This window comes from Otolemur garnettii, unplaced genomic scaffold, assembly GCF_000181295.1.
Source record: "Otolemur garnettii isolate 467f Iridium unplaced genomic scaffold, OtoGar3 scaffold00007, whole genome shotgun sequence".
In the NCBI taxonomy this organism is placed as follows: domain Eukaryota; kingdom Metazoa; phylum Chordata; class Mammalia; order Primates; family Galagidae; genus Otolemur; species Otolemur garnettii.
This window is the reverse complement of record NW_003852402.1, coordinates 14,539,004-14,566,426: the sequence shown is the minus strand read 5'-3', so window position 1 is coordinate 14,566,426 and position 27,423 is coordinate 14,539,004. Positions and strand designations below refer to the sequence as shown.

Below are 27,423 nucleotides of genomic sequence, written 5' to 3'. Positions count from 1 at the left end.
GATGATGGTGATGATGGTGATGGTGATGAGATGATGATGGTGATGAGATGATGGTGATGATGGTGATGGTGATGAGATGGTGATGGTGATGAGATGATGGCAGTGGTGATGATGGTAGTGATGGCAGTGATTGGCATGATAATAAAGATGATGATAATAGTGCTATAGAGAAGAATACTGATGAATACTTATTAAGTACTTACAGTGTACCAGATCCTGTTGCAAGGGCTTTAAATACTTTATATGGATTTCTTCATTTAATGCTATGAGGTAGGTACTCTTATTATCCCCATTTTCCACATGCAGAAACCAAGATTAGGTACAGAGATGTTAAATAACCCACTCAAGGTCACATGGCTAGTTAGTGGCATTGAGCTGCCTTTGAAGAGGTTGGAGGCTCACACTCAAGCAGTCTGAATCCAAAGAGTGTGTTCTTAATCACATGACACCCTGCTCCTCGTCCTCCCTGGAACTAGGCATGGTCTCTGCTTTTGAGGCTGCTGGGTTGAGGAGCAGATGTTCAGACAATTAAATGTGAAATTATAGCATCATAATTAAAAAAGTAATATGTTAGACTTTATTAGTAGGTGTTGCAGGTACACAGAGAAAAGAGGGCTTGATTCTGACCTAGGAACTCCTGGAGGGCTTCATGGAGGAAGTGGCATATACTTACAGCCTTGAAGGTCTTCAGTCATTGGGGAAATGGCTGAAAGATGAGACAAAAACAAGAACAAAAGTGAGGAACCTGGAAGGATTCCAGGACAAAACTAAATAGTGCTTTGATGAAATGGTGAGATGTTTGTTTCAATCAAGGCCAAAGGTGCCCACCCGCCATGCTTCCCAGCACCCAGGGGAACCTAAAAATATGGACTCTCTTCTCCATTTCCTTTCGATCTTTCTTGATTTTAGCTTTCTAATGGGCACTTTTGAGGGAGACAGATAGAAAGATAAGTATATTCTCCCCTTGCCCAAAATGAAGGGGCAGGAAAGTAAATACTACCTCAGTAAGCTCATTATTCAAATGTTCACAATTCAAGTTCAAAAAACTACAAGAAAGTAGGATGGGAGTGTCCTCTGCAATCTCAGTAGGCAGAGAATTCCTTGGTCAGTACTTTTGGGTGTTTTTCCTAGAGTTAATATTGACTTAGTGCATAAGCTTTAACAACAAAATCCTGATTATCGTGTATGTAATTTTGAATTTTGCTTTCTTTCTACTTAACATTTTAAGTGGAGGATTCTTTTTATGATATTGCAGTTCTATGTAAACATTTTCTAATGACTGCATAAGATTATTATTTTATCACGTGGCGGTACTAGAGTTTATTTAATCATTCTCTTTATTTATGAATATTTGTTTGTCAAATTTTGGATCCCGAAAGGAAGGTTTAGATGCAAATTTTTGTGCATGAAGATTTTGCTGCATTTTGAATTCAAACATTGGGACAGAGTCCCAGAAATGGAATTACTGAATTAGGAGGGAAGAGTGTTTGTTAATACCTTTGCTGCATAATGCTAAATTGCTTCAAGATGGACTAAGAGCTGGCCAAGGCTGCATTGGGCTGCCTTTGAACGAGGGGCTGAGGTTACTATGAAAAGCACAAGGTGTTAGAAGCAGACAGACCTGGTTTGTTGTTTGTTCTTTGAAACAGAGTCTCAAGCTATCACCCTGGGTAGAGTGCTGTGGCGTCACAGCTCACAGCAACCTCAAACTCTTGAGCTAGAGCGATTCTCTTCCCTCAACCTCCCACGTAGCTAGGACTACAGGTGCCTGCCACAAAGCCCAGCTATTTTTGTTGTTGTTGCAATTGTCATTGTTGTTGTAGCTGGGCCCAGGCTGGGTCTGAACCCGCCAGCTTCGGTGTATATGGCCGGCGCCCTAACCACTGAGCTATGGGCACCGCCCTGCAGACTGGGGTTTGAATCCTGTCTGCTTCTTAATAACCTATAAACTTCCACCTCAGTTTTCTTACCCAGTAAAAACACTGTTTCTCAGCTTTGGCATGGTTGATGTTTGGGGCTGAATTCTATGTAGTGAGGACTGTTCTGTGCCTTGCAGGGTGTAGCAGCATCTCTAAACTCTGCTCACCAGCTGCCAGTGCCAGCCCCCAGATGTGACAATCAAAAATGTCTCCAGGCATTGCTAAACGTCCCCTGGGAGTCGAAATCAGCCCAGATGAGGACCACTACGACAAAATTGAAATAATTTTTCAATACAAATGTTATAGAGCACTGCGAGGATTAAAAACAACTTATCTTGGGCACTTTTCACAGTGCCTGTGAAGCTGTTACTATTACGGTAGAACCTCTGTAAACTGACCACCTGGGGAACTGTAACAAACTGGTCGACATCCAGGGGTGGTCAACATAAGGAACTAGGGCAGCCGTACTGACGTGTACATGTGGTGCATATCCACTTGATGAAAATTATGTCAACTCGAAGAGGTGGTTAATTGGGGAGGTGGTCAACTATGGAGTTCTGCTGCATTTACAGGAGTCCTGCATGGATAGAGACCCCATCCATATGGCTCTGTGTTCTTCCACTGTATTAATAGTAGTTTCCCACTACTGGATGCTACAGAGAGGACTCTGGAAAAAACAGACTGGGTCAGCCCAAAGGCCACTCCTAGCTAGGAGTCTCTGGTTCTTTGATTCTTGCCCAAGCATCCTGCAGTTTCCCTGGCCTCTCAGTCCAGTGCTTATAGCGTGACTTGTTAGTTTAGAAATGGAATTGCGAGAGATTCCTGGAATCCTGGGTATAGAAAAGCCCCTTGCCCCTCCTAGGCCCTGAGTCTGGTATAGGGAGCTGCCTAGAGTGCAGGGAAGTACATTAAGCCACAGAGGGAATTCCTTCTGGGATAATGACCTTACCCTCCAGCAACCCAGCACACAATACCCACGGATTCAAGGACCAAGACCTGGCCACTGCACCCCATGTGTCTTAGTAAGGAAAGTGCATTGTGATAACCAAGTCTGAGTCGGGCAGTTCCAGGATGGTGTCCTGGAGAAATTAATTTATAAGCAGATACCTGGATGATTAGTGGGAGTCAGCCTGGAGAAGAGGGAGGAGAGTGTTCTGGACAGAGGGAATAGCATATGCACAGGCTCAGAGGCGAGAGAGGACAGCCCACTCTGTGACTGCGTCTCTGGCCACAACACAGGGTGTGACAGATGCTGTGTCACAGGCAAGGGAGAGCAAACAGGAGCCAGGCACCGTGGCTTCCAGCGTGTTGTCAGCTCCACTCAGTGATTGGCATACAGGGATCCAAGAGCAGAATTACATTGGTCTGAGCAGCCCCTGCTTGAAACAACACCCCAGGTCCCATCAGCCTGTGTAGTAAATGAATAGATGTGTGAGTTGGGGACCAGGGGGACCACTTCACTGATTGAGGGACTCTAAGGAGCAGAATCTCTTCAGAGATCGGGTGCAGCTTCTCTGCCACCGTTGACCTCCTGGAAGGTCTGAAATCTCCCTTCTGTCCACAGGTGACCTGGTGTCCCGAGCAATGCATCACCTGCAGCCCCTCCATGCCAAGCACCATGGCAACGGCACCCCCCTGCACCACAAGCAGGGGGCGCTGTACTGGGAGCCGGAGGCCTTGTACACCCTTTGCTATTTCATGCACTGCCCGCAAATGGAATGGGAAAACCCCAATGTGGAGCCTTCCAAGGTCAATCTCCAGGTGGAAAGGTAAGAACTACCCGGGCTTGGACTAACCCTAACCCTCTGACCAGCACAGCCCTGTGGTGGGTGGGTCCTGCCTCCAGGGTGTGGCAGACATGGGGCAGGGGAACGATGCTGGAGGGGTCTGGATGGGAACCTTGTGCCGTGAGGGGTATCTTAGACCCCTGTGGGTCTTTGAAATGGGATTATATGAGGCTGGTTCAATTCAGGATCACAATGGCCTGGGTCAGGTGAGTGAGTCCGCAAATTCCAGAGGGTAAGACCCTGTATAGGGCAGGGTGTCTTCCCTGTGGAGACGGTCTTGGGGGGGGTGCCACTTCCTTGGGTGGGAGTTGTCTTCATCTTCTAAGGAAAAGCCTTGGGAAAATGCTTCGATCTGTCTGTGCCTCAGTTTCCTCATCTCCAAAACAGGGATGCAAAGAGTACATGCTTTATAGGACTATTTGGAAAGTAAATGAATTGAACAGTGGCCCCCACTTAGTAAATGCTCAATAAATATTACCTTTGATTATTACTATCGCAGATGGTTTTTGTACATAGCAGAACCATTCCCAACTGGGGCTCAATAGTTTTCCTTTTTGTTACTTGATGCCAAGTGGTTCTGAAAATCTCACTGGGTGCTTGGTTTCTGCCACGGTAAACTGGGGCTTAATTAGAATATGGGCTAGGCAGAGATGGGTTTGGGTTTAAAAAAAAGAATCCCAAGTTAGCGTCAATTTCTTTTTTTTTTAGCTTCAGTATTTCAATCCAATCTGGGACTAACTTAATCACCATCCACACCAAATCATAGGTCCCTGGTGCATATGGTTCATGTGTAAGATGCCCCAAATGGAGAGGTGGCAAAATGCCCGAAGGCAAAAAATCATCTGAGAGGATGGGGGGTGCTGGCTTCAGCCTGAGGGGTGGCCAGCTTTGTGCCCTCTGCCCTGGAAGCCCATACTGGAGTGCCGTTTCCCTGACTCACCCCTGGCGTCGTCTTCAGCTCCTGCCTCAGTGCAGGTGGGCCCCTGTGCATCTCCGGTCAGACACTGCTGCCTCCTCTGAGCTCCAGAACCTTCTCACCCCCCACACAGCCACTTTCTGTTTCCACTGCCCAGTCTCTCAGTCTCGGGGCGGTTCTTCTCCTAGCGCCCTAGTCCCTTCCTCCTCCTGCTTACTGGAATCTGTAATTACGTGTGAATTTCCATGACTGTTTATTGCCTATAAGGTTCATGAAGACAGAGAATGCATCTGTTTGGGCCATTACTCCATAGCTGATGCCAGCTCACCAGCTCGTATGTGAAAGAATGAAAAAATCCATTGATCCCCTTGTCTGTGGAACTTTTCCATCTGGGACACTGACAGCCATCTCAAAACTAAACCCATCCTCTTTCCCCCACCATACCTCCTTTTTTCCTAGACTCAAAAAATGGCACTAACCATCAGCCTAGTCACCCCAGTTAGAAAACTGGGATTCGACCCACACTCCTTCCTTTCCCTAACCACTTCTAGCTGGCCAGCAGGTGTCCTGGAGGGTGACATCTGCAACATTTCTCTATTCCTAACCCAACCCCCCAGGCCAGGGCGTGACCGAGGACCCCATTCCTTCTACTTCCGTTTGATGTCTCAGTGGTCTCCTTGCATGGGGGTCTTAATAACCGTCTGATCGGCTCCATCCCCCTTGAAGGAGCTAAGGAAATTTACACCCAAATATGACTACTTAATGTAAAGAATATTTTGAATTGGGCAGCGCCTGTGGCTCAAAGGAGTAGGGCGCCAGCCCTATATGCCAGAGGTGGTGGGTTCAAACCCAGCCCTGGCCAAAAACTGCAAAAAAAAAAAAAAAAAAAAGATTATTTTGAATTAATGCTCATTCACAATCTGAAAGCATTGGAAGGGGCTTGCCCTCTATCTGCATAAAACCAAACTGACCAGAACAGGGGACCAAAGAGGGCAACTGACTTCCTTTCCTCCCCTGAATGCTAGCAGACCTGGCCCCAAATCTTTTAAAACACAATACATGTCTCCGGGTTAATTTACAAGTCAATCTGTATCCCTGTCTATTCATTCTCCCAACACCCACATTCTTCCCCCTCCCTTTAAAAAGACATCTATAAAGTATCTGACCATCGCTGAGACATCATTCTTTTGGTTCCCTCCATGCCCATGGTATGCGGGGGAGAAAAACCTTTCTCTTGTTAATCTGCTGTAATTATGAGTTGATCTTATAACCAACCAACCAAGGGAAAAGGGCTGTGATCACCATACTCCCAAGGCCACCAGACTGAAACTAATATGGAAATCAGCTCATGAGACGTCTTCCCTGCTCCCACTCAACACAGTTGCCTGGCGTCTGTGGCATTTTCTGTCACACATGTCCACACATGTCCTTTATTCTTCTTCAGTCTATTTCTGGATTCAGAGTGGACTTGGACCTGCTGTACGTTGAAGGACACCCCCTAAAGATTCCAAACCTTCTAGGACAAGTTTTAAAGGGCATGAGCTGACAAGGAGAGCAAAGAGAACCTCTCCCAGAATTGGTTGGAGTCAATTATCTTATTCTTTCTATTCATCCCGGGTTGAGTTTTCCAGAGTCAGCACAAAACACACAGCAGAGCTGAACATTTTCTGCGTTCCGTTCGCTTTGGTCCTCTGCAAGGCCTGTGTATTTGGAAGTCAGAGAGCCCTTTCGATTTCCATCCCAGCTCAGCTTCCGGTGTCTCTGAGACCTTGAACGAGTTATTCCACCTCTTTGAACCTCTCTTTGTCATCCGTAAAATAAGAACTAAGACACTCAGTGCCTTTCCTGAAACAAGGGGAACCCTCATCCCTCCAAAGTGGCCTATCGCACATATTCCACATAATTTTTAAAATCTAAAATACTGTTATCATGGCCCATGCGTAAGCCCATGCCCCAGCTTTCTAGAGGAATAGCTATTTCTTCCTGTTTCCTGATGGAATCGGCTTTGATATTTAGGATTTGAAAACACACGCACGTGGCAGAACTTCAGAGGACAGAGGGCCTCAGACTATTTCAGGCAAGTGTTTATTAACACCAGCTCTTTACCAAACCTCTAAACAAGGATTTCCAGTGGAAGAACTGGGGCTGTATGTTATCTGTTTTCATCCATGCCCAGCAGAAAGTCTGGGAAATAATGGTGACATATGGGTTGTTTTATTCCTGGAGCCTTCTCGTCTTGTCAGAGCACCTGTCTTGGCTGGAGCACCTGCAAGTTGCCCACGTGCACCGTGTCACTGCTTCACGTGGACACAGCTTTAGAGTTGCTGTGTTTGTTTTAGATGGTTTCACTTTTCACGGTGGGGTTTTGAAGAAGTTCAGTGCTAGTGTGAGATTTCTGTAGTTGAAGCCTTCCAGATCTTTGGCTACTATTTCTTGAACTTCTAAAATTTTTCGGGTACCTTAAATATTTGTATTAAAAAAAAAAAAACTCAGGCCAAATATGGTGGTTCACACCTGTAATCCCAGCACTTTGGGAGGCCAGGGAAGGAGGATCACTTGAGTCCAGGAGTTCAAGACCAGCCTGGGAAATACAGCAAAACACTTTCTCTACAAAAAAAAAAATTTTTTTTTTAAATTATCTGGGTATGGTGGCATGATGACCTGTAGTCCTAGCTACTCAGGAGGCTCAAGAAGGAGCATGACTTGAGTCCAGGAATTCAAGGCTGAAGTGACCTATGATTACACCACTGTACTTCAGCTTGGATGACATAAGTGAGACCCTGTCTCTAAAACATTAACAAAAATTAAAAATAAACTCAAATAGATTATACTTAGGCACTATTTATTTTCCAAATAGTAATGACAAATGTAAACACCCTAATTTTCATGGTAGGGGCCTTGTGAGGTTACTTTTGTTAAATAGAATCATCTGAAGTCTAGGATTAGCTTTTTCTCCCTTATATCATTACTGGAAATAACAGTGATCCTTGGATGTCTTTGGTCATGGGTGATTTAGTAATTTGTTAACAGAAAATGAAAATATACGGGGCAGTTGGTCGGCGCCTGTGGCTCAAAGGAGTAGGGTACTGGCACCATATACTGGAGGCAGCAGGTTCAAACCTGGCCCCAGCCAAAAAAAAAAAAAAAAAAAAAAAAGAAAGAAAGAAGGAAAAGAAAAGAAAAAGAAAAAATAGTAGGATAAATGGGAGTCTTTTGTTGTCTCAGGTAGCTAGTAATGCCTGGGAGGAACAGGTAGTAGGAAATGAGAAAATTAGGTTATCCTGCTCTTCTCCAATCTCACTGAAAAAACCCCAGAATTTATTCCCAGGAAGCTGTCACCCCTTCTGTAAGCATGATGTACAAACAGATGTGGCAGGTTGTCTTCCAGGGGAATCTCAACCACAAACACAAGTATACAAGTCCTCCACTCTTAGAGGAAAACTAGTGGTGTAAAATACAATAGTGTTAACAAATGGAAGAATTTACATTTGAGGAAACAGAGCTAATAAAGCAAACATAACAGGCATTAGAAGTCAATGCCACCCAAATACATCTTCCGTGATACTCTACCAAAAGATTTCCCCAACACATCACTTCTCAATTTTTTTCATCCGTGATGTATGTGACAAGTGAGACTCAAATTTCAACGTATTCCCCTGGACCTGCTAGAGTTTATGGAAAACTCGGGGCATGCTAGCTGTAACTCTGTTCTTTTCCTCTAAGGAATGTATATCAGAATGCAACTGAGTGGAGGTGATCTTGATACAAGTAGCACTACCTGATGGATACTTAGTTGCAAAAGTTGAAACTACCATGACTGCTTAAAGCAGAAAGGAAACATCTGGGAGGCCCAGTTAGGGACAGAAGTTTAAATCCTTCCTCCTTCTACAGGAGAATTTGACCTTAGGCTAATTCTCTAGCTCTGTTCTCCTGGACACCCAATAAAAATGGCAGGGTCAGCAGTGTTACCTGTACTAGGCAACATTGCCTATGCTTTAAATGACCCCAGACTGGTAAACTACGTCTGGCCTAGTAATGCTAGAAATACTGGTCAAAGATCCAGAGCTCTGTTCTTCCTGGAATTCGTTGACTCTTGTTATTGGCCATGTCTTTTTAAAGGACCTTGGAAACTATTTCTATGGAGTTGTTTGTTATCAGAGATAGACAGGTTCATAAACCAGGGCAGATCCACAGTCACCCAGTTGGATCTCTTCTTTTTGGACCTAAGTGTCGCCTGGATAGAAGATAGCTCCTGGATAGCGGCATGAAATGCTACAAAGAAATGTCTGATGCTGTGCTGGTGACCCAGGTGTGAACTATGATAGACCCGTGACTCTAAATGTTCAGTAGAGCATTAAAAGACTTGTTTTTGGCACTGAGGCCAGAGAGTCAAACTTCGAGGCCACACAGCCTGGATCCAGTGCCCAAGTCACATGCCAGGACTGCTCCAACAGAGATCTCATAGCCACTAGTACTGGGCACAGACACTTGCTCTCACACCACTGGTGCTGGCCAGTGTCACTGTTGCTAAATGTCCCTGTCGCCTACCCTACCAGCTCCATGGACCACCTGGCTCACACCATGTGCCTGCACCCTAGCCAGGGAGTCTGGGAAGGTGAATTTCCACTTTATAGAATCAAGGACTCAAAATGTGAGAAATTTTCCAAACATAGGAATATCATTGGTGCTTTTGAGCAACCAAAAAATTTAACAAAATTCCACTGTACTCTTCTAATTTGCTTTTTAATTTTTTTTACTTGTTTTATTTACATACTTTGTTTTTGCAGGGGGTTTTTTTGTTTTGTTTTGTTTTTGGCCAGGGCTGGGTTTGAACCTGCCACCCTTGGCGTATGGAGCCGGTGCCCTACTCCTTGAGCAACAGGTGCCACCCTACATACTTTGTTTTTGTACAGATTGAGTCAATTTGTAATGTGCTCTTTACCCAGAGTGTGTGCGCTGTACCCAAGAGGTGTAAATTTACTCATCCCCTTCGTCCCCCTGCCCCAGCTTGATTTTCATTGAGATTCACTTCATAGGAGCACTGAAGCGTTGATTGATTGGCTTCCATTTGGTAGTGAGTATATGAGTCTGTCTCTCCATTCTTGTGATGTTTCACTTAGAAGAACGGTTTCCAGTTCCATCCACGCTGTTCAGAAAAATACCAGATCACCATTCTTATGGCTGAGTAGTACTCCATGGTATCACATATCACATTTCATTAATCCTTCCGTGTATTGGTGGGTTGTTTTTATATCATTGCAATTGTCAATTGCGCTGCTATAAACAGTCAAGGGCAGATGTCATTTTTGTAAAAATGACCTTTTTCCCTTTGAGTCTATTAGCGACCTTGAGCGTTTTTTATGAGCTTGTTGGCCATTAGTACGTCTGAGAAGTTTCTGTTCATGTCTTTTGCCCACTTTTTAGTGGGATTGTTTGGTTATTTCTTCCTGATTTGCTTGAGTTCTTCATAGATTCAAGCTGAGAACCAAATAAAAAATGTAATGCCTTTCTTAGTAAGCAGCAAAGACAATAAAATACCTAGAAATATAATTTACTTTTTAAAAAGTAAATAATACACAAGTCAATGATATGCACAATTCAGTCATTATGACCATTATTAATCATACAAGTCACAACTGATTGGCTTCTACAGCACAGTTGAGAACCAAAATACTGCCCCAACATAAGGACTCCTAGGGCAGGCACCCTGCAAGCCTCAACAGCCAGGAGGAGAGAGGAGAACCGTTGGCCTCCTGCGTGGGTATTCAGAACACCTTTTCTCATAGGAAGAGTGCAACTTCTTCATCTTCCTTAGGTACTAATCACTCCCAGCTCATTCTGCAGTCCCCTAAAATGGCCAGCTCAGAGCTGGTGAGTCTGGAGAAATTCACAGTCCCTGGATGAAGGGGGACATGTCACCCACCCAGGGCTGGGTGATTGCATGGAAGAGAATTACATGCTAAGGGAACAGCATATGTGCCATCAGGGGCAGAGAGGTGTGTGAAGAGAGAACGAGACCTGTGTGAAGAGGCATTGGTTGGATGGAGCAACAGACTGGGCTGGAAGTAAGGCTGAAAGGCTCACTAAGGTGTCGGAACTTTTCCCGTAAGCAGCAAAGAACTCAGAAGAGCTCAGAAGGGGGCACTGATCAGGGAGGTGAAGAGACCAGAACTGCATTTGACACCTCAGTAAAGACATAAGAGTGGTAATAAAAGGTACCAAACATTTGATGAGTGTCTACTGTGTCCCACAGAGGACGCATGGCACTCGACATACAGACTTTAATCCTCGCATGAACCTTGTGAGGTAAGAATATCCCCATCTCCTGATGAGAACGTAAAGTCTTTGACCCTAAATTGCTACTTAGTAGGAAAATGCTATCTGTAAGCTAAGGATCTTCATAGCACACTAATTGTATCTGTGGATTTTTTTATTTTTTTACTTGGATGAACTGAGTGCAGTGGCTCATACTTGTAATCTCAGCACTTTGGGAAGCTGATGTGAGAAGATTACTTAAGGCCAAGAGTTCGAGATCAACCTGGGTAACATAATAAGACCTCATCTTTACAGAAAGTAAAAAAAAAAATAATACGAAGTATAAGTAAAAAAATAATATGAAGTATAGGCATGGTGGCACATACCTATAGTTCCAGCTACTCAGGAGGCTGAGGCAGGAGGATTGCTTGAGGCTAGGAGTTCAAGACTGCAATGAGCTATTAAGGTGCAGCTGCACTCCAGCCTGGCCAACAGAGAGAAACCCTGTCTTTTAAAAAAAAAATTGTATATATTTATGGAGTTCAGTGTGATATTTTGATACATGTATCAGTTAGACAGGAGGAATAAATTCTAGAATTTATTATTCTGGAGTCAGAATGCCTGGGTTGATATCCTGGCTCTAACACTCTAGCTGTGCCACCTTGAACAAGTTACTTAACCACTCTGAACCTCTGTTTCTTTATCTGTAAAATGGGAGATAACCATAGAATCTCCTTCAGAGAGATCCTTATAAATGATGGCCTTGTAAGTGACGGCCATTATTGTTCTTACCATCCTGGTGTTTATAGCCTGATGTATATTACAGCAGGGCCTCTCACACTTTAATAATCCGAACCACCTAGGATCTTGTTAACATGCAGATTCCATTCATTAGGCCTGGAGAGGGGCCTGAGGGTCTCCGGTCCTAACAAGCCCCCAGGTGGGGCTGCTGCTTCCTGGACAACACTGTGAATAACAAGAATTTTGTGTGTGTGTATCTATCTTCTCTTTGTTCCCCAACCTCCATTTTAAAGTTATATAAAGGCAGTAAATAAGCTTTTATGGTGACTTTTGTCTCCTGGGTAGAGCTTCACCTGTAATAGATGCCTTATATATGTTCTCAGACTGTGGGAGCTGGATTGAGCCTTGCAAGGTCTCCACTCCCCTTATATCAAGAGATGCTGGGTCCCTCAGCAATTTGCTGAGATGAATGGGTTCCAAAGGTCAATCTGAGATCTCGTAGGCTTTGGCGCAGCAGCTACCAAGGACGGTTTTGAGGGACTAGATTTAATGATCATCCTCAGCCTAACCAGGTGACCGACTCCTCTAAGGTGGCCTGGGAACAACAAAGTAGTGACAAGCTGTCCAAGGGAAAAGTGAAGCTTGGTTTGACAGGTGTTCCCCCTGGGGAGGGGAGGGCATCAGGGCAAATCCTCAGCTGCCCTGGCCTCAGGGCTGTTTAGCCCCCTTCCGCCTCGGTGGTTGTCAAACAGCTTCCACTCCAGGGCTCAGCAGTTTATTCCCAGCAAAGCGGGAGAGGCCGTTCCTGACCACGTGGGATGAGCTACAAGGTGCAAGTGTAAGGACGGCTGTCCTTCCCAACCAGCAGGCTTAGTCTCATCAGATGCACAGGCTGCACTTGTTCATTTCAACGGCCAGATCTTTTCTGAATCCCACAGCAATCGGGTCTGGTCTAACGCCAGTTTCTCCTCATGTCATGGAAAAGGAAAAAAGGCCTTCCTTTTATGACAAAAGAAAACAGACTAAGGAACTAGAGCCGCACTTTCTAGCATGGTAACCACTAGCCCTGTGTGCTATATGAATTTGAATGAATTAAAATTAAATACAACTAAAGCTTCGGTACCATGAGCCTCATTCCAAATGTTCAGTAGCTACAGATGGCTCACGGCTCCTGTATCAGACCGTACGGGTATAGGACATTCCATCAGCACAGAACCTTCTAGGGGGAAGCTTTGAGCTAAAGAATCAAGGCAGGTAGTGTCCCCCTCTAGAAAAACAGCCTATGAAAATCCACACTCCCAAAGAAACAGAAGGATTCATTGTCATGACCAGGGTGGAGCTCACCTACCAAAGCATGTGCCACATTCCCGTGTTTTGGTCATCTTAGTACTGAGTTTTCTTTTTTTTTTTTTTTTTTTGAGATGGAGCCTCAAGCTATCCCCCTGGGTAGAGTGCCATGGCATCACAGCTCACAGCAACCTCCAACTCCTGGGCTCAAGCGAGTCTCCTGCCTCAGCCTCCCAAGTAGCTGGGACTACAGGCGCCCGCCACAACGCCTGGCCATTTTTTGGTTGCAGCCATCATTGTTGTTTGGCGGGCCCGGGCTGGGGATTCGAACCCACCACCTTAGGTGTATGTGGCTGGCGCCTTAGCCGCTTGAGCCACAGGCGCCGAGCCAGTACTGAGTTTCTTAAGGTTCCATCATCACCATCCCGTAGGTATTGCGATGTGTCAGTCTCTCTTCTAAATACATTAGCTCATTGAATTCACACAAGAATCTTATGAGTCTGGGAGGCTGAAATGAGAGGATGGCTTGAGCCAGAAATTCAAGGCCAGCCTGAGCAAGAGCGAGATCCCATCTCTGCAAGAAATAGAAAAATTAGCTGGGCATTGAGTTGTGCACCCGTAGTCCCAGCTACTCAGGAGGCCAAGGCAGGAGGATCACTTGAGCCCAGAAGTTTGAGGTTGCTGTGAGCTACAGTGACGCCATTGCATTCCAGCTGGGGGTACAGCATGAGATTCTTGTTTCAAAAGAAAAAAAAAGAATCTTGTGAATCTGTTAGCACTCCTGCATGCTATTCCTGTGTCTGCCTTACTGATCAGGAACTTCAAGCCCAGAGAGGTTATGCAACTTCCCCAGGGTACACAGCTAGTCAGGGGCAGAGCTGGGAAGGAAGGCAGGAAGCTTGAGAGCAGAGCTTATGCTCTCAGCCATGTGCCACGCATGAGGATGACAGGGACACAGGGCATCAGGGAGAGGGCACAGAATCCCAGCTAAGGTTAAACGCCTGAAATCTTTTTAAGACAGGATCTTGCTTTAATATGCCACCCTCTCCCTCTTCCTTTCTCCTGGTAGTTTTTCCCCAGGCTTAGGCATCAACAAAATATTACAAATATTACTAATGCCGATGGAATAATGATAATCAAAGTGCCTCCTCGGATTGGACAACAGAGGTGAGCAACCGAGAAGTCTGAAAACCTTTGAGAAACATGTGACCCTCCTGACACAAATTGCTGTGCGCGGTCCTGCTTTACTTAACGACAGGAATCCGTCAGGACAACACACAGCAGCAAAGAATGAATCAATGCAGCAATGAATCCTTCTGTGTTTCCTGGGGAGCATTCCTCCTTCTGAGGAATGTGCCGTTAGGCAATCTCATCCCCGTGCAAACACCACCACGGCGTGCGCTTACACAAACCCAGATGGCATGGCCTGCCGCACACCCAGCTCTGTGACATAGCTTATTACCGCTGGGTGACAGACCCAGAAGCTCACGACTATGCTGAATTCTGTAGGCAGTTGTAGCACGGTGGTGTTTGTGTTTCTAAACATGTCTAGACACAGAAAAAGTACAGTAAACATACAGTATCATAGTCTGAAGGGATCCCCGTCCTGTGAGCGCTCGGTCACTGACCAAATGTCAACAGTGGGCTGCCGGTAATGATGTGTCACATGAGTGTGTGTAAACCTAGAGCCTGCCTCTAGAATCTTTACCTCACTGTTACTTGAGGTTTGGGGGGTTCTATTTTACTTAACTTCATTATGTATTATTAAATGTGTTACCATCCATTCATAAACACACGTTACGTGGCTGCCATAAGGGCAGTGCTGGTGGGAGCTCGGGTTCACAGAATTAGTATGTGCCAGGCCCCGTACTAAGTACTTGACATGAATTAACTCACTTATCCCTCATGCTCACTCCCTAAAGAAGGTATTGTCATTGTCATCCCTATCTTATCAACAAGGAAAGGAGGCAGAGAGGGTAATTTGCCCAGGGTCCCGGGCTCAGAAGGGGTGATACAGGGCTTCTCACCCAGCAGCCTGGCCCCAGAACGCTCTCCCTTAACTGCTCTGCTTTGCTGCTGTGTGTCAGGCCCTTTAGTGGAGAGGGAGGACTCCTTGGGTCCTTATATGGCCCCTGCTTAGCACAGCTAGAATGAGATAGGACAAAGTGTCAGAAAGGAGGTCCAGATAAACCACAGGGAGGGGGGCAGGGATCAGGGAAGGTGGCGCTTGAAAGATGGACAGGACCAGGCATTTGAGTATTGGAGGGGGACGGCAGTCTAGGTGGGAGGTGCCGCTGGGCTGGAGAAGGCTCTGAGTAGGAAGAGCCTACTGAGTAGGAAGCCTGGGGATGGGTGGGGAAACAGACCGGCTGAGTGGGACTAGCCTAGGAGCTGGACAGTCCTTCTGCTGGTTTGCAGAGGTGTAGCTGGTTAGCCAGTTGTTAAAATGCTGAAATGCTTCTCTCTGAGGTTTGGTTAAGAGCCACTTCCCCCAAGTGTTCCCACCTGCACAATGTCTCTGCCATCCAGTGACAACATCTGGCCCTGCCAGGGACCCCAGGGTGCCCTGTCTGCACTGAGGTCGTAGGAGCTGGGTGGCCTTACCAGTAGTTAAATAATTTAGAACGTCATCCCTGAGTTGAAAGTGAGTGGGACAAAATTGTACCCACAGGTGTTTGGGGCTTTTGTTCCTGCAACAACAGGGCTAGGGTTAAAGGCTTGGACCAGGGGGTTAGCAGAAGCAAAATGCAAACTCCTGTTTCTCGTTCAAGTTCAAGACTCAGCGGTGTCCGTACTTTTCCTGTAAAAGTTTTGTTGACTTGTCCTCTGCCCCCCACCACCACAGGAGAGGCCCCCTCTGCTCCCCACGAAGCCATCCATGAGTAATTGTAATGGCTCTTGAGTAAGGTGACCAAATTTTAACATTGGTAAAGCAGGACACCATGGGGGGGGGGGGGGCAGGGGCAGGGCCTGACAACAGTGCAAACTTTGATAAGCAGTTCTTGATAATCACTTCTCAACAATTATTTGTTATTATTACAGTTTAACATTATAAAATTAACAAAAATAATATAAAACTCATATCTTGGCGAAATAGCCACATGGCAGCCGAATACCGTATATTCCCTTACTGTTCTCCCGCCCATTTGTGCATTCTTTCCAAAAATTGGGACTTTTTAAAAATGCCACGGGATGCGAGACAAATTGTTAAAAATCTGGACTGTCCTGCCAAAAGCGGGACATCTGGTCACCCTACTCTTGCGTGCCGGCAGGTGCCAGGCCCTGCATTTAGAACTTTCCAGAGAGCCCCACTCACACTTTACTATTGCTCTCTCAGCTACTGCTATTCTGCCTGTTTTACAGGTGAGGAGAGTCAGGAGAAGTTCAAAGATTTGCCCAAGGTCGCACAGCCGAGTTAGGATGTGGCTGGGTTGGAAGCTAAGCCCCAGCACTGTGGCTCCAAAGCCTGTGTCCTCTTGCCCAGCTGCCTCGTGGCACCCGTCGCTGCTCTGGCACTACTGGCTCCTCTGTCAGTCTCTGCAGCCAGACTCTGAGCTCGGCACAGGGAGGGACTTTGATCATCTCTCCTGCTCTCTGGCAACCAGCGAGGGCCTGGCATAGAGCAGGTGGGAGAGAGGAAGATCAGTTGGGACACAGCCCCACAGGAATGGAGCAAGGAGAGATGTAGGAACCAGCTAGAGCTGCAGGACTCTGAAACAAAGAGGGCAAGCCTCTGACTAACCCAGTGCCCCCGCTGTGTCTCCCAGGGAAAGCTCACCAGTTAGCATCCTCCCTTCTCCTGAATGGCCCGAAGGGGAGCCTCACTGGCCTCCCTGAACCATTGACTCTTTCTTATACGTCTGAAACTGGCAGCCCCTTGCATGCCCCGTGCTGTCCAGTGCAAACTGGAGGCTGGACCAGCAGGGGAGGGGTTAGTGGGAGCCTAAGACCCTGGGAGCCTCAGGAAGAGCGCATTCTCTGAGCTCAGCCCGCTTTCAAACCACCCACCCCTGAGCCAAGTTTCCACTCTTTTTTGACCCTTTCAGAAATAGCCAGATTGACAACTGCCAGCACATAGCTGGGTTTCACATGTTATGGGAAATAACCCAGGCAGTAATTTTGGTTATTTGCCCAGTAGCCTCGGCATCTGAGTTGCTTTTGCATTCAAGCCCAAAGTCTGGGCTCACAAACAAATCCTCCCCAAGTCTGCAGTTTGCCTGGAATCTTTACTGACTTCATTACATCCTCCCCCACCTTCCATGCTGCTCTCCTCCTGGACTGCACCTTTTTATAACTACAATCAAAGGTGCTATAAAGTCAGATTTTTATATTGTTTTTTACTGAAAAGGTATATATGGTTGCTTTTTTAATTGTGGAAACTATGAAAAAATATAAGAAATAAAATTAAAGTTATCTATAATTCTGCTACCCAGAGGTAGCCAAAATTGTTATGTAGTATGTTTTCTTTTTTTGTTTAACACGGATAGGGAGAGTTTTTAAAATAGTTAGTTACACTGTGCATATGTACCTTTATATCTTCTTTTTATTTCACTTAATAGTATACTGTAAGCATTTCCCCATGCTACTACAGAGCATTCATAAACCTCATTTGTAATAACTGCAGAATATTCCATCTTGTGAATGCGCCATCATTTGCCTAATGGTTCCTGGGTTGCTGGTCATTTGGGTTGTTTCCAATTTGTGAATTGCTTTTCTTTAAAAACCACCCACAGTAGCATTACTAAAACATCAATGGAGAGAGAACAGATAATTAAAAAGAGTCGTCTGTTTGGAGTAGAGCAACAGAGGGGTTCATTCCTGGGGCCTCTGGTGGCCTGTGTGTGTAAGAAATTATAAAGAAAGGGGGTTGGGAAGATGGGGGGGCCGGCTCCCCAGCTCTGTGTTTCCCCGGGACGCCCCTTGGGAAGCCATGGTCTCCACTGGCCTGGAAGGGTCCTAGTGACAGTCATGATCGGAATCTCTTGGAGGGGGCACTTCCTGGTTCCAGGAATCTTAGGGTCTCCCTCTATTCTCACAGCAAAGCTGGTGTGATTCCCATCTCCCAAGACTGACTCTAGAAAAGTCATCATATTCAGCCTAAGTCATGCACTGAGTGGCCAAATGGCAACAAGAGGGCTGCTCTAGGGAGCCCTGGGAATCTCCACCCATCTTCCTGGCTTGCTTCTAGAATGGAAAGAAGCAGGGCCAGAAAGCGAGTTCTGAGCTTCTTCCGTCTACGAAGTTCATTGCATGTACACTTGGCCAACTCCATGGGTGAGGAAGATGCCCCAGTTCCAGGAGGTTTCTGTTTGTTTGGTGGTTATGTTTGCTGGTTTATAATCCTGGATCTAAACTCTCTGCCCTGTGTTATGTGTTTCCAGTGTATAAGAAACATCACCTGGGAAGCCGCCCTCAGTTTTTTCAAACTGGTGTGAGGAATTCAGGTCAAGAGTCAGCCAGTCAGGTTCAGGCCCGCTCAGGAATTCAGGCTGAGCTTGCTGGCAAAGGAGGGTGGATGTGTTCCCAGGTGTCTCTTCCCTGCTCACTGATACGTCAACTCCAGGCGGGAGCGAGACCTTTCTGCAGTCTTTTGTCACTCTGCTCCGTATTAGTCCCTGCGTGGAATCATGGAATCCCACCCCTTCCTCGCATGCCCACCCTCCAACCCCGGGGCAGCAGGGTGTGTAAAGGACATTTTTTTTGTGAATACAAAGGAAACCAGTAAATGGGCAAAACCAAGGACCAACCTGTTGAGAACACACAATGACCACAGCACCTAAATTCCTTCCCTGGAGGTCCCATCCCTCCTCAAAGCACAGAGCACTTTCCAGCCACACGCCACAGGAGCCCTTTTCCTGGTCTGCCTGGCATGAATCATCCGCCTTTCTTTCCTTGATGGCCCCATCCCCTCAGTCAAAAGTCCTGATCTAACCAGGACTGAGACTTGCTCTCCCAGCAAGTCTAGCTAAGGAGAGTCAAACAGACTTTCTGCAGTTGGGGCTGCCCTGGAAAATCGGGGAGGTGTGTCCACACTAAACCCTCCCGCTAGATTGAACACCAGGGACCAGCTTTTAAATCCTCGCATCCTCCATAAAACTCAACACAGACCCTTGATCCGGGGAGAGAGTCAATAAATCAGGAGCCAGTTAAGTGCTCGGCCTGCTCCTGAGTGGCTCTCCCCGTCCACACCTTTGTTACTCAGCAAGTTCATCTTCCCCAATGTCTCCCATCCTCTTACTCCTTCAGCTACTCCTGTTCAAACAGAATCACCTGAAATTGCCCTGTATTTCCTGATGTGATTTCCCCCTGCCTGGGTTTTGTTTTGTTTTGTTTGTTTCGAAATCTTTCTCCTTGCCCCTGCAGGCCTGGGGCACTATCTCCCAGCACACTCCCCTCAGCTGTGGCTGATTCGGGCACTCCTAACTTTGCCCTCTCCTAAGACTTTGTGCCTTCCTTTATTACAAAGCTTTTCAGAGGGTGGCACAGTAGTTTCTTTTCTCATGCCTTTCAGATTAGACTTTGAGTTCACTGAGGACTAGGACTGCTGCAGTATCACCCAGTGTAGAAGCTGACCCATAAAAGCTACTTATTTATTCATTCATCCATTCAACAGATATTTTCAGGGCATCTACCATCTGCCAAAGTACCTGCCTTCCTGGAGCTTACATTTTATTGACGGAGACAGAAAAGAAACAAATGCATAAATAACAAAATATGGGGCACAGCTAAGTGGCATAAAGAGAAATAAAAACTGGGTACTTGAACCAGGTATGAGTGATAACAGGTGCTATGTTAGGTCGGGTGGTCGGGGAGATTTCTCTAAGGAGATAGCATTTGAGCAGAGACCTAAAGAAAGTGAGGCAAGACATGTGGATATCTGAGGAAAGATCTTGCCAGGCAGTAAGAATGGTAAGTGCAAAGGCCCTGGGGCAGAAGCATTCTTGGCATGTTCAAGGACCGGCAAGGAGGCTAAGGAGGCTGCAGCCGAGTAAGTGGGGAGTATGATAGGAGATGAAGTCCAAGGTGGGTGGAGTCAGATCCTGCAGGGCTTTTTAAGTATGCCAAGGAATTTGATTTCTATTCCATATGGGATGAGAAGCTCAGTAATTATTTATTAGATCAAATTATTTAAATTGAGTTGAAATGAACTAAAATAAATTGGGATTAGGTTTCACTTTAGTATAGACTATAAACAATTTTTGAGCCATGTAGTAGCCTGTCTGCCCTAATCACCTACAAGCACCAGGGCACGATCACCAGCCCCATTTAACCATCTTTAAGCCTGTCTATGTGTGAGTCTGCCTGTTCTGGAACTAGCCCAGCCCTGTAGATTGTTCCAAAAGCCTTTTGGCTGCTAACACTTTTGCTGGCCTTCCTGTGATGGCAGGTCTAGGAGACGGAGCATCTGAACACAAGAAGGGTCCTAATGCCAGCCTGACATTTCCATTTTGTTTGTTTTTCTGAGACTCTAAAATCTTTCAGGGTCACTGAGATTTATTCTGGGCCTTTGGCAGGATCCTCGACCTGACCCCTAACATAGTTTTTCCCCGAGCCTGGTTCTCATTAAGTCTAAATTATGTGAAATTCCTACCCTTAATGCAGCTGAAAATAAGGCTCATTTTGCTATTTTTATCATTTGACTTAGCCTTTATAAACATTTCAGGGAACCATTCCCCAGAGTAAAGTGGGAAACCCACCAGAATTTAAGCAAAGCAATTTGACAGAATTCAATTATCCTGTACGTTCGTCGCTTCCCTTAACAAACATTCATTCATTCACTCAAAGAAAGTCGATTGAGGTCCCACAAAGTACCAGCACTGTTTCTAACGCTGGGGCTATAGCAGACTGCAGGATGAGTCCCTGCCCTCATGAAGCTGACGGTCTGGCAGAGGAGACAGAACAACCCAGGAAATTAACATAAAATGTCGCCTGGAGTAGTGATGAGGGCTCCCAGGTGCAAGTCTGGAGGACAGAAAGATTCACACCCTCTACAGTGTGGTTGGGGTGGTGGGAGACAGAAATGATAATAGCAACAGGATAAAAATGGTATCGGGAACTGTACACAGAACGCTTTGAAGGTGGAGGGGTCAATTGACTGAGTGTAGGGTGGGTGTGGGGCGCTCTCGGAGGGCACTGCCCAGAGGAGGTGACACTTGCTCAGTATCTGGACAGATAAGTAGAACTTTCCAGGGTGGAGAGGATGGAAAGAGCAAGGAAACCACAGCAGCAGCGAGATGGGGAGAGATGGACAAACAATGTGTGCTAGAAATGGCTGGTCGCTTGGTGTGACAAAGCACACTAGAGCTAGACAGGCGGGGAGTGGGAATATGAGAGAAAGAAGCCAGAGGCCAAGGCCAGTTAATAAATGGCCAGGCTAAGAAAGGTGTGCTTAGATCAGATGACCTGGTTTACAGGGTAGTGCCTCTGTCCTGGCGGCAATGTGAAAGGATTGAATGGGAGAAACTAGAATCAGGAAGTTATTATGAAGATAATGCAATGATCTGATCTTAAAATGCGTCTCTATATTGTGTAGAACTATATATTCTGGAACTAGCCCAGCCTTGTAGATTGTTTAAGTATAGCCAGTAAGTTAACTGTATGTATTTGGGACTCGCTCAGGGTCTTACTCTGTTAGCAGGCTACAGCACAGTGGTGTCAGCAGAGCTCGCTATGGCCTAACTTCTGGGCTCAAGTGAAACTTGCCTTAGCCTTGCAAAGAGCTGGAACTATAGGCATGCACCACCACCCCTGGCTAATTTTTCTGATTTTTGTAGAGGTGGGCGTCTCACTGTTGCCTAGGCTGGTCTCAAGTGATCATCCTGCCTCAGCCTCTCAGAGCACTAGGATTACAGGGGCGAGCCACCACACCCAGCCACCAGTCAGTTAAATTTAGTGTTAGAGAGTTAGGCTTGGGAGGGACTCCAAATATCATCTAGTCCCACCACTCATTGTATGTTTGAATCTCCTTTCCAACATCCTTCCCAAGGGCTGCCCAGCCAAGATGCCGGCCCTAAGTCATCCCTCCTGGTTTCCCAAAGCAGAGACTCCCTGGAGCTACTACCACTATTACTTTTGCTCTTTGGGGCTTCCAGAACCAGTTCAGTTCCTAAATGGAATGCAAACTGTCACTGTTTAAAAACAGCTATAACTTACTGAGCACCTTTTGCGCACCAGGCATGCCTGCAGGGCGTGTGTTACCCCATTTCCAGATTGGAACTGGGGCTCACTGGCCGTGTGGCTCACTGAAATTTGGTCATTGACCCAATTATTTGGCAGCACCATGATTAAAACCCAAAGCCATCTGGCTCCAGAGCCTCCACTCTTGGTAGCGGCCATCAGTTTAACTTGACAAACACGTACTCAGCCCCGACTCCTATGAAGTAACCTGTCCTTATTAAAGCAGGGGGTGGAGCCCACAGTGAATAGCATGGAAACTGCTTTCCAGGCACCCTCAGTCAGGAGACTCGACACTCAAGCATTGTCATGATGTACGTTTGGCTTTGCCTTGCTTCCTGGGCTGTTCCAGAAGAGGAAAGTGAGGTCTGTATAGCCCAGTGCCCAGGCCTGGCTCCAGCTAGTAACCCTGGGGCAAGCTGAATGTAGGAGGTGCCCCACGGTGTCCATGCCTGGGAAGAAAGGTATGTGTGCCAGAAGGATACTGGGAATGGGTGTGCCTAGGAAGGTAGAGGAATGTGGTGGGTGTGTACAGTCAAATTTCAGCAAAGCAAAGTTTCAACTTGGACCTGACACAGTGATGTGAAATACATAGCAAGACAGAGACTGGCAAGCTGGAAGCAGGATGGGAAGAGCAGTCAGATCCAAGCCTGTGCGCTGAGCACGTGTGCAGGCGCCCCCCCTTTAGGCAACTCGCAGTATTGCACATTTGTGCCTGGAAGTTCAAGACAGCGTCTTTGTTAGCTAATTATTTTTTCAGAACCTAATGTTTGAATCCGTAACAATGCTGACTATATGTACGTGCCAGCTATACATGATGCCTGGATGTTTGCATTTCCACCCCTGTTACTTCATTTCTCCTCCATTATCCTTACCCTTTAAATGAAAGAGGTGTCCAAAGATTAGGTGACATCTGTGCCTTACCCACGCACCTTGTACCCAGTCCCCAACTCCTGCACACCAGCCAAATCCAGACACTCCCCCCGCTGTCGACTCCATCCCTTAATGAGATCGTCTTTGCTCTCCTCCGGTCATGGACTTTCCACTCACCCCCAGGTTGGCAGTTACTCCCCCTCCCTGGGGGAGAGGAATTAGACAGGTCGTGGTAGGTGGGTAGGGCACACCAAGTCCCCTTCGCACCTGCCCAGCTACTCACACCTGAATCTTCCGTTCGTGTCAATGGAGTGAGCTGTCCCAGGGGACTGACCTGTTCAGAGTCTTCCCTAGATACACAAAGCCCAGTTTAAGAAGTGGCCCTTCTGATTTTTATTAAAATCACAAGCTTCCTCCCTGGTTTCTGTCATCCCTCACCTCCAGGTTCAGCAAAATCTAAAATGGGTAACGTTTAGTCTGAGAAGTAAATTGCACATGTGTTTTCTTTTCATGCACGTAGAGATCTCATAAATCTGCTCAATGGCTAAATGGCTGTTTCGTGCCGGCACCAAGGCTGCCTCTTGTGCTCCCCTCATCTCTTCCTTGATTTTTACATCTCCTGGAAATTTTTCTCTTTCTTTCTCTGTGTTCCTTTTTTATTTTCCCTTTTACTGGGAAATTCTATCCTATTTCTATCCCCTACCTTTTTAACAGAGCCCTCTCATTCTATCTAGTGACACTCTATTTTTAGATTATCTCAGTTTTCTTGGGCCTTTGCTGCAATCTGGAACTGGCATTTGTTTATTCATCATATGTCACCCATCTAACTCTGAAAGGGACTTGAGCTAGACTCAAAGTGTTAATTATAACAGAACAAAGATCACAATACAAAACGTGGCATTATGAAGAAGGAAGACCACGATACCAGAAAACCTCTCCTAGAATTTGTTACTGCAACAGAGCACAAAATCTCACTTTGAGTTTCCCGGCAGCCAAGACAAAAAGGGAAGCAGACATTACATATTAATAGATCTGATTATCTCATTTAAACACAGACACACACCCATACTCTTTAACAAAAAACTATTCGCAGAAGATTTTTTTCTGACTTTAGTTCAGCCCAGGGCGAATACTCTTAGACCTTTCTGGAGACCTGAATCATCTGGGAAACTTTTAAACAATCTATCACCAAGCCAAGGGATAGAGAAATCATTTGAACTGTGCTCAGTGCAGTCGGGGTCTTTCTATGTCATGTGGCAGCAGCATGAATTATATAAAAGTGCCCTCCTTAGGGGCACATACTGAAATCATGACTTTCTCTACTCAAGTGAACTTGGAGTTCACATGGCCCAAACTCCTCATTGCAGAGTTGAGAAACCAAAGTATAATCTTTTGCTGAATATACCATGGTGATCCCATGAGGGTCTAATACTGTATTTTTACTGTGCCTTTTCCATGTTTAGATACAGAAACATTGACCATTGTGTTTCATTTGCCTACAGTATTCAGCAGAATCACACACTGCAGAGATTTGTGGTCCAGGAGCTATAGGCTATACCTTATAGCAGGCATCCTCAAACTATAGCCCGCAGGCCACATGCAGCCCGTCTAGGACATTTATCCGGCCCACCAGGTGTTTTTGCCGCCACTGCCTGTCCTGCTTAGCAGCAGACTCATCCCAGGGCCTTCAGTCAAGCCCTCCAACGGTTTGATGGCCCCCTATTTAAAAAGTTCGAGGACCCCTACCTTATAGCCTAGTTATGTAACACACACCTTCACCATCCATTTTGTGTAAGTACCCTCTGTGGTGGTCACACAATGATGAAATCATCCAGTGATGCCTTTCTCAGAACATATCCCTGTCTTTGGGTGGTATGTGACTTTATCTCAATGCTTAGTGACTTGGTCAAGTGTCTCACTGGGCTTTGGAGAATCAATCAACTAATGAATCAGCACATGGGCTTTGGATTCTGGAAGACTTGAGATCAAACCCCGTCTCTGCCCCGATAGCAGTGATATTCTGTGCAAGCTACTGAATCTTGCTAATTTACTCATCTGTAAAATGGGGATGTAACATCGTATATATATTGAAACATTCTGCATCGAGCCCAGAATCCTGTAAGCACTCAGGAAGTGGTGAGAGCTATAAAACCATGCTGCTGCTGATGATGATGATGTAGGTCGTAGCGATGGAAAGACAAAGTCTAAAATTCAGGTGGCCTGATACCCACTGTAGCCCTCTCTCCACTACCCCACTTTGCCAAGATTCTTGTCTGAAATTGTATTCACCCAGAAGACACCCTATAGAGCCACATAGAGCCCCACTACCGACTAACCACATGAGGCTATTTAAGGTTAAATTAATTAAAATGTTAGTTCCCCACTCACCACACTCAAGTTTCAAGCGCTCAGGAGCCACACGAGGCGAGTGGCTACCATACTGGACAGCACAGAATGTTTCCATCACAGCAGAAAGTTCTACTGGACAGTAAGTTCTATTAGAAACTGCCTCATGGGTTTTTCCCTCTAACTTACTTTTATCAATATATTTGTTATTTCTTTTTTCTCAAAAGTTCACACTACTATTTTAAGTTAGAAAAGAAGGTTCTGTGGGTCTCCTAATGTCACCTTTGAAGATAAAGGTTCAGAGGAGTGGGGCTGATGCCAACTCACACAGCTGGTTAATAGCAGAGCCTGGGAAGCTCTGGGAATCAGCTTTTTAAGTCTGTGCTTTAATAAGTTTAATAGTTCTGATTGATCAAGGGTAGGGTATAGGTTTAACCCATCCTATCATATCACCAAATGCAGGGTAATGTTAGTTCAAAAAGGTTATTACAAGGGAACTAGATTATCATTTTCTCAAAGCCACAGCTCAGTGTCAAGGACGCCAAAGACAGCCTGGGGGAAGTTCTAGACCATGCTCAGCCTTTCCTTCCAATTCCCTTCTGGTTTGGGTTATGGAGGAAAGAGATGCTGCCTGTGTTTTAGAATTGATCTGTTCATTTTTGATTTAAAGCATGTCCTCTCAAGTGAACTTTTGCAAGGACAAAGACTTAGATATGTTTGACTTTTGCTGCACGGGTCAGGAGACCCTGGGGCAGGGATGTGGTAAAGCAAAGACCTGATAGATCAGATCCTACTCCGGGAGCCAGATTCTGAGCATGTTATTTTGTATATTTGTTTCATCTTCCTACGCAAAGCAGGCATCTGAATTATTATTTTTATTCGTTGGGTTAATTATGACAATTTCAAAGGCATTGTCGGTGAATTTTTACAAGGTCAATGAACAAATTCAACTCTCTGTGACATAGGTGGCACGTTTAGATAAACAAACACAATTTACTGTAACAAATATTTTCACAAATGTACTTTCCTAAACAAATATAGAATCTTAAGGTTACAAGTTTATAGTGCTTCGAAGATAACTTCTAAAAGATAAGACTTTTGGCGGCGCCCGTAGGTCAGTGAATAGGGCGCTAGCCACATACACCGAGGCTGGCAGGTTCCAACCCAGCCTGGGCCTGCTAAATAACAATGACAACTGTGGCTCAGCGCCTGTGGCTCAAGTGGCTAAGGCGCCAGCCACATACACCTAAGGTGGCGGGTTCTAATCCAGCCTGAGCCCGCCAAACAACAATAATGGCTGCAACCAAAAATAGCTGGGCATTGTGGCAGGCGCCTGTGGTCCCAGCTACTTGGGAGGCTGAGGCAGGAGACTCACTTGAGCCCGGGAGTTAGAGGTTGCTGTGAGCAGTGAAGCCATGGCACTCTAGGGACAGCTTGAGGCTCTGTCTCAAAAAAACAAAAAAAACCAATGACAACTGCAACCAAAAATATAGCCGGGTGTTGTGGCAGGCACCTGTAGTCCCAGCTAATTGGGAGGCTAAGAGAATCGCTTAAGCCCAAGAATTTGAGGTTGCTGTAAGCTGTGATGCCATGGCACTCTACTGAGGATGACATAGTAAGACTCTGTCTCAAAAAAAAAAAAAAAAGAAAAGAAAGAAAAGAAAAGAGAAGACTTTTATCCTTTTTTGGTAAATGGAATGAAATTCAAATCCGTGGTGACACAGTAAAAGATAAATAGAGATTTAACTTAACTGTTATATAAGTGTCACTCAGAATTAGATTGAGCTATATGTGATTAAAAAAAAAAACCCAAATAGCAGGTGTTTAAACACGATAAAAATTTATTTCTCACATAAACAAAGTCTGGAAATAAAAATCTGGGGCAAGTATGGCCACTTAAAGAATTGTTAAAAATCCAAGTCCTTCTATCTTTTTGTCCTGCCTTCTTCAACACGTCCTTTCCACCTCTTGGCCCAGTTTGGCTGCTGTGTGCCAGCCATCATCTTCACATTCTTCCTGCAGAATAAAGGAACACGAGAGAAGGTTGAGTCTCTTCCCTTTAGGGCTCTTCCTGGAAGTATCACAAGAGATGTCTGCTCATACCTCATCCTAAGAACCAGTCTCT

At 45.8% G+C, this 27,423-nt stretch overlaps 1 protein-coding gene across 2 annotated transcripts in view; it reads left to right on the top strand.

Annotated features, from left to right (window-relative positions):
• Positions 1–27,423, top strand: part of BTBD11 (BTB domain containing 11) — a 279,952-nt gene that overhangs the window by 181,212 nt on the left and 71,317 nt on the right. For both annotated transcript variants that reach the window (XM_023509452.1, XM_003783273.2), the window contains exon 3: positions 3,484–3,688. In XM_023509452.1, the coding sequence (XP_023365220.1) occupies positions 3,484–3,688 (205 nt within the window). The remainder of the gene's footprint in view (positions 1–3,483; positions 3,689–27,423) is intronic.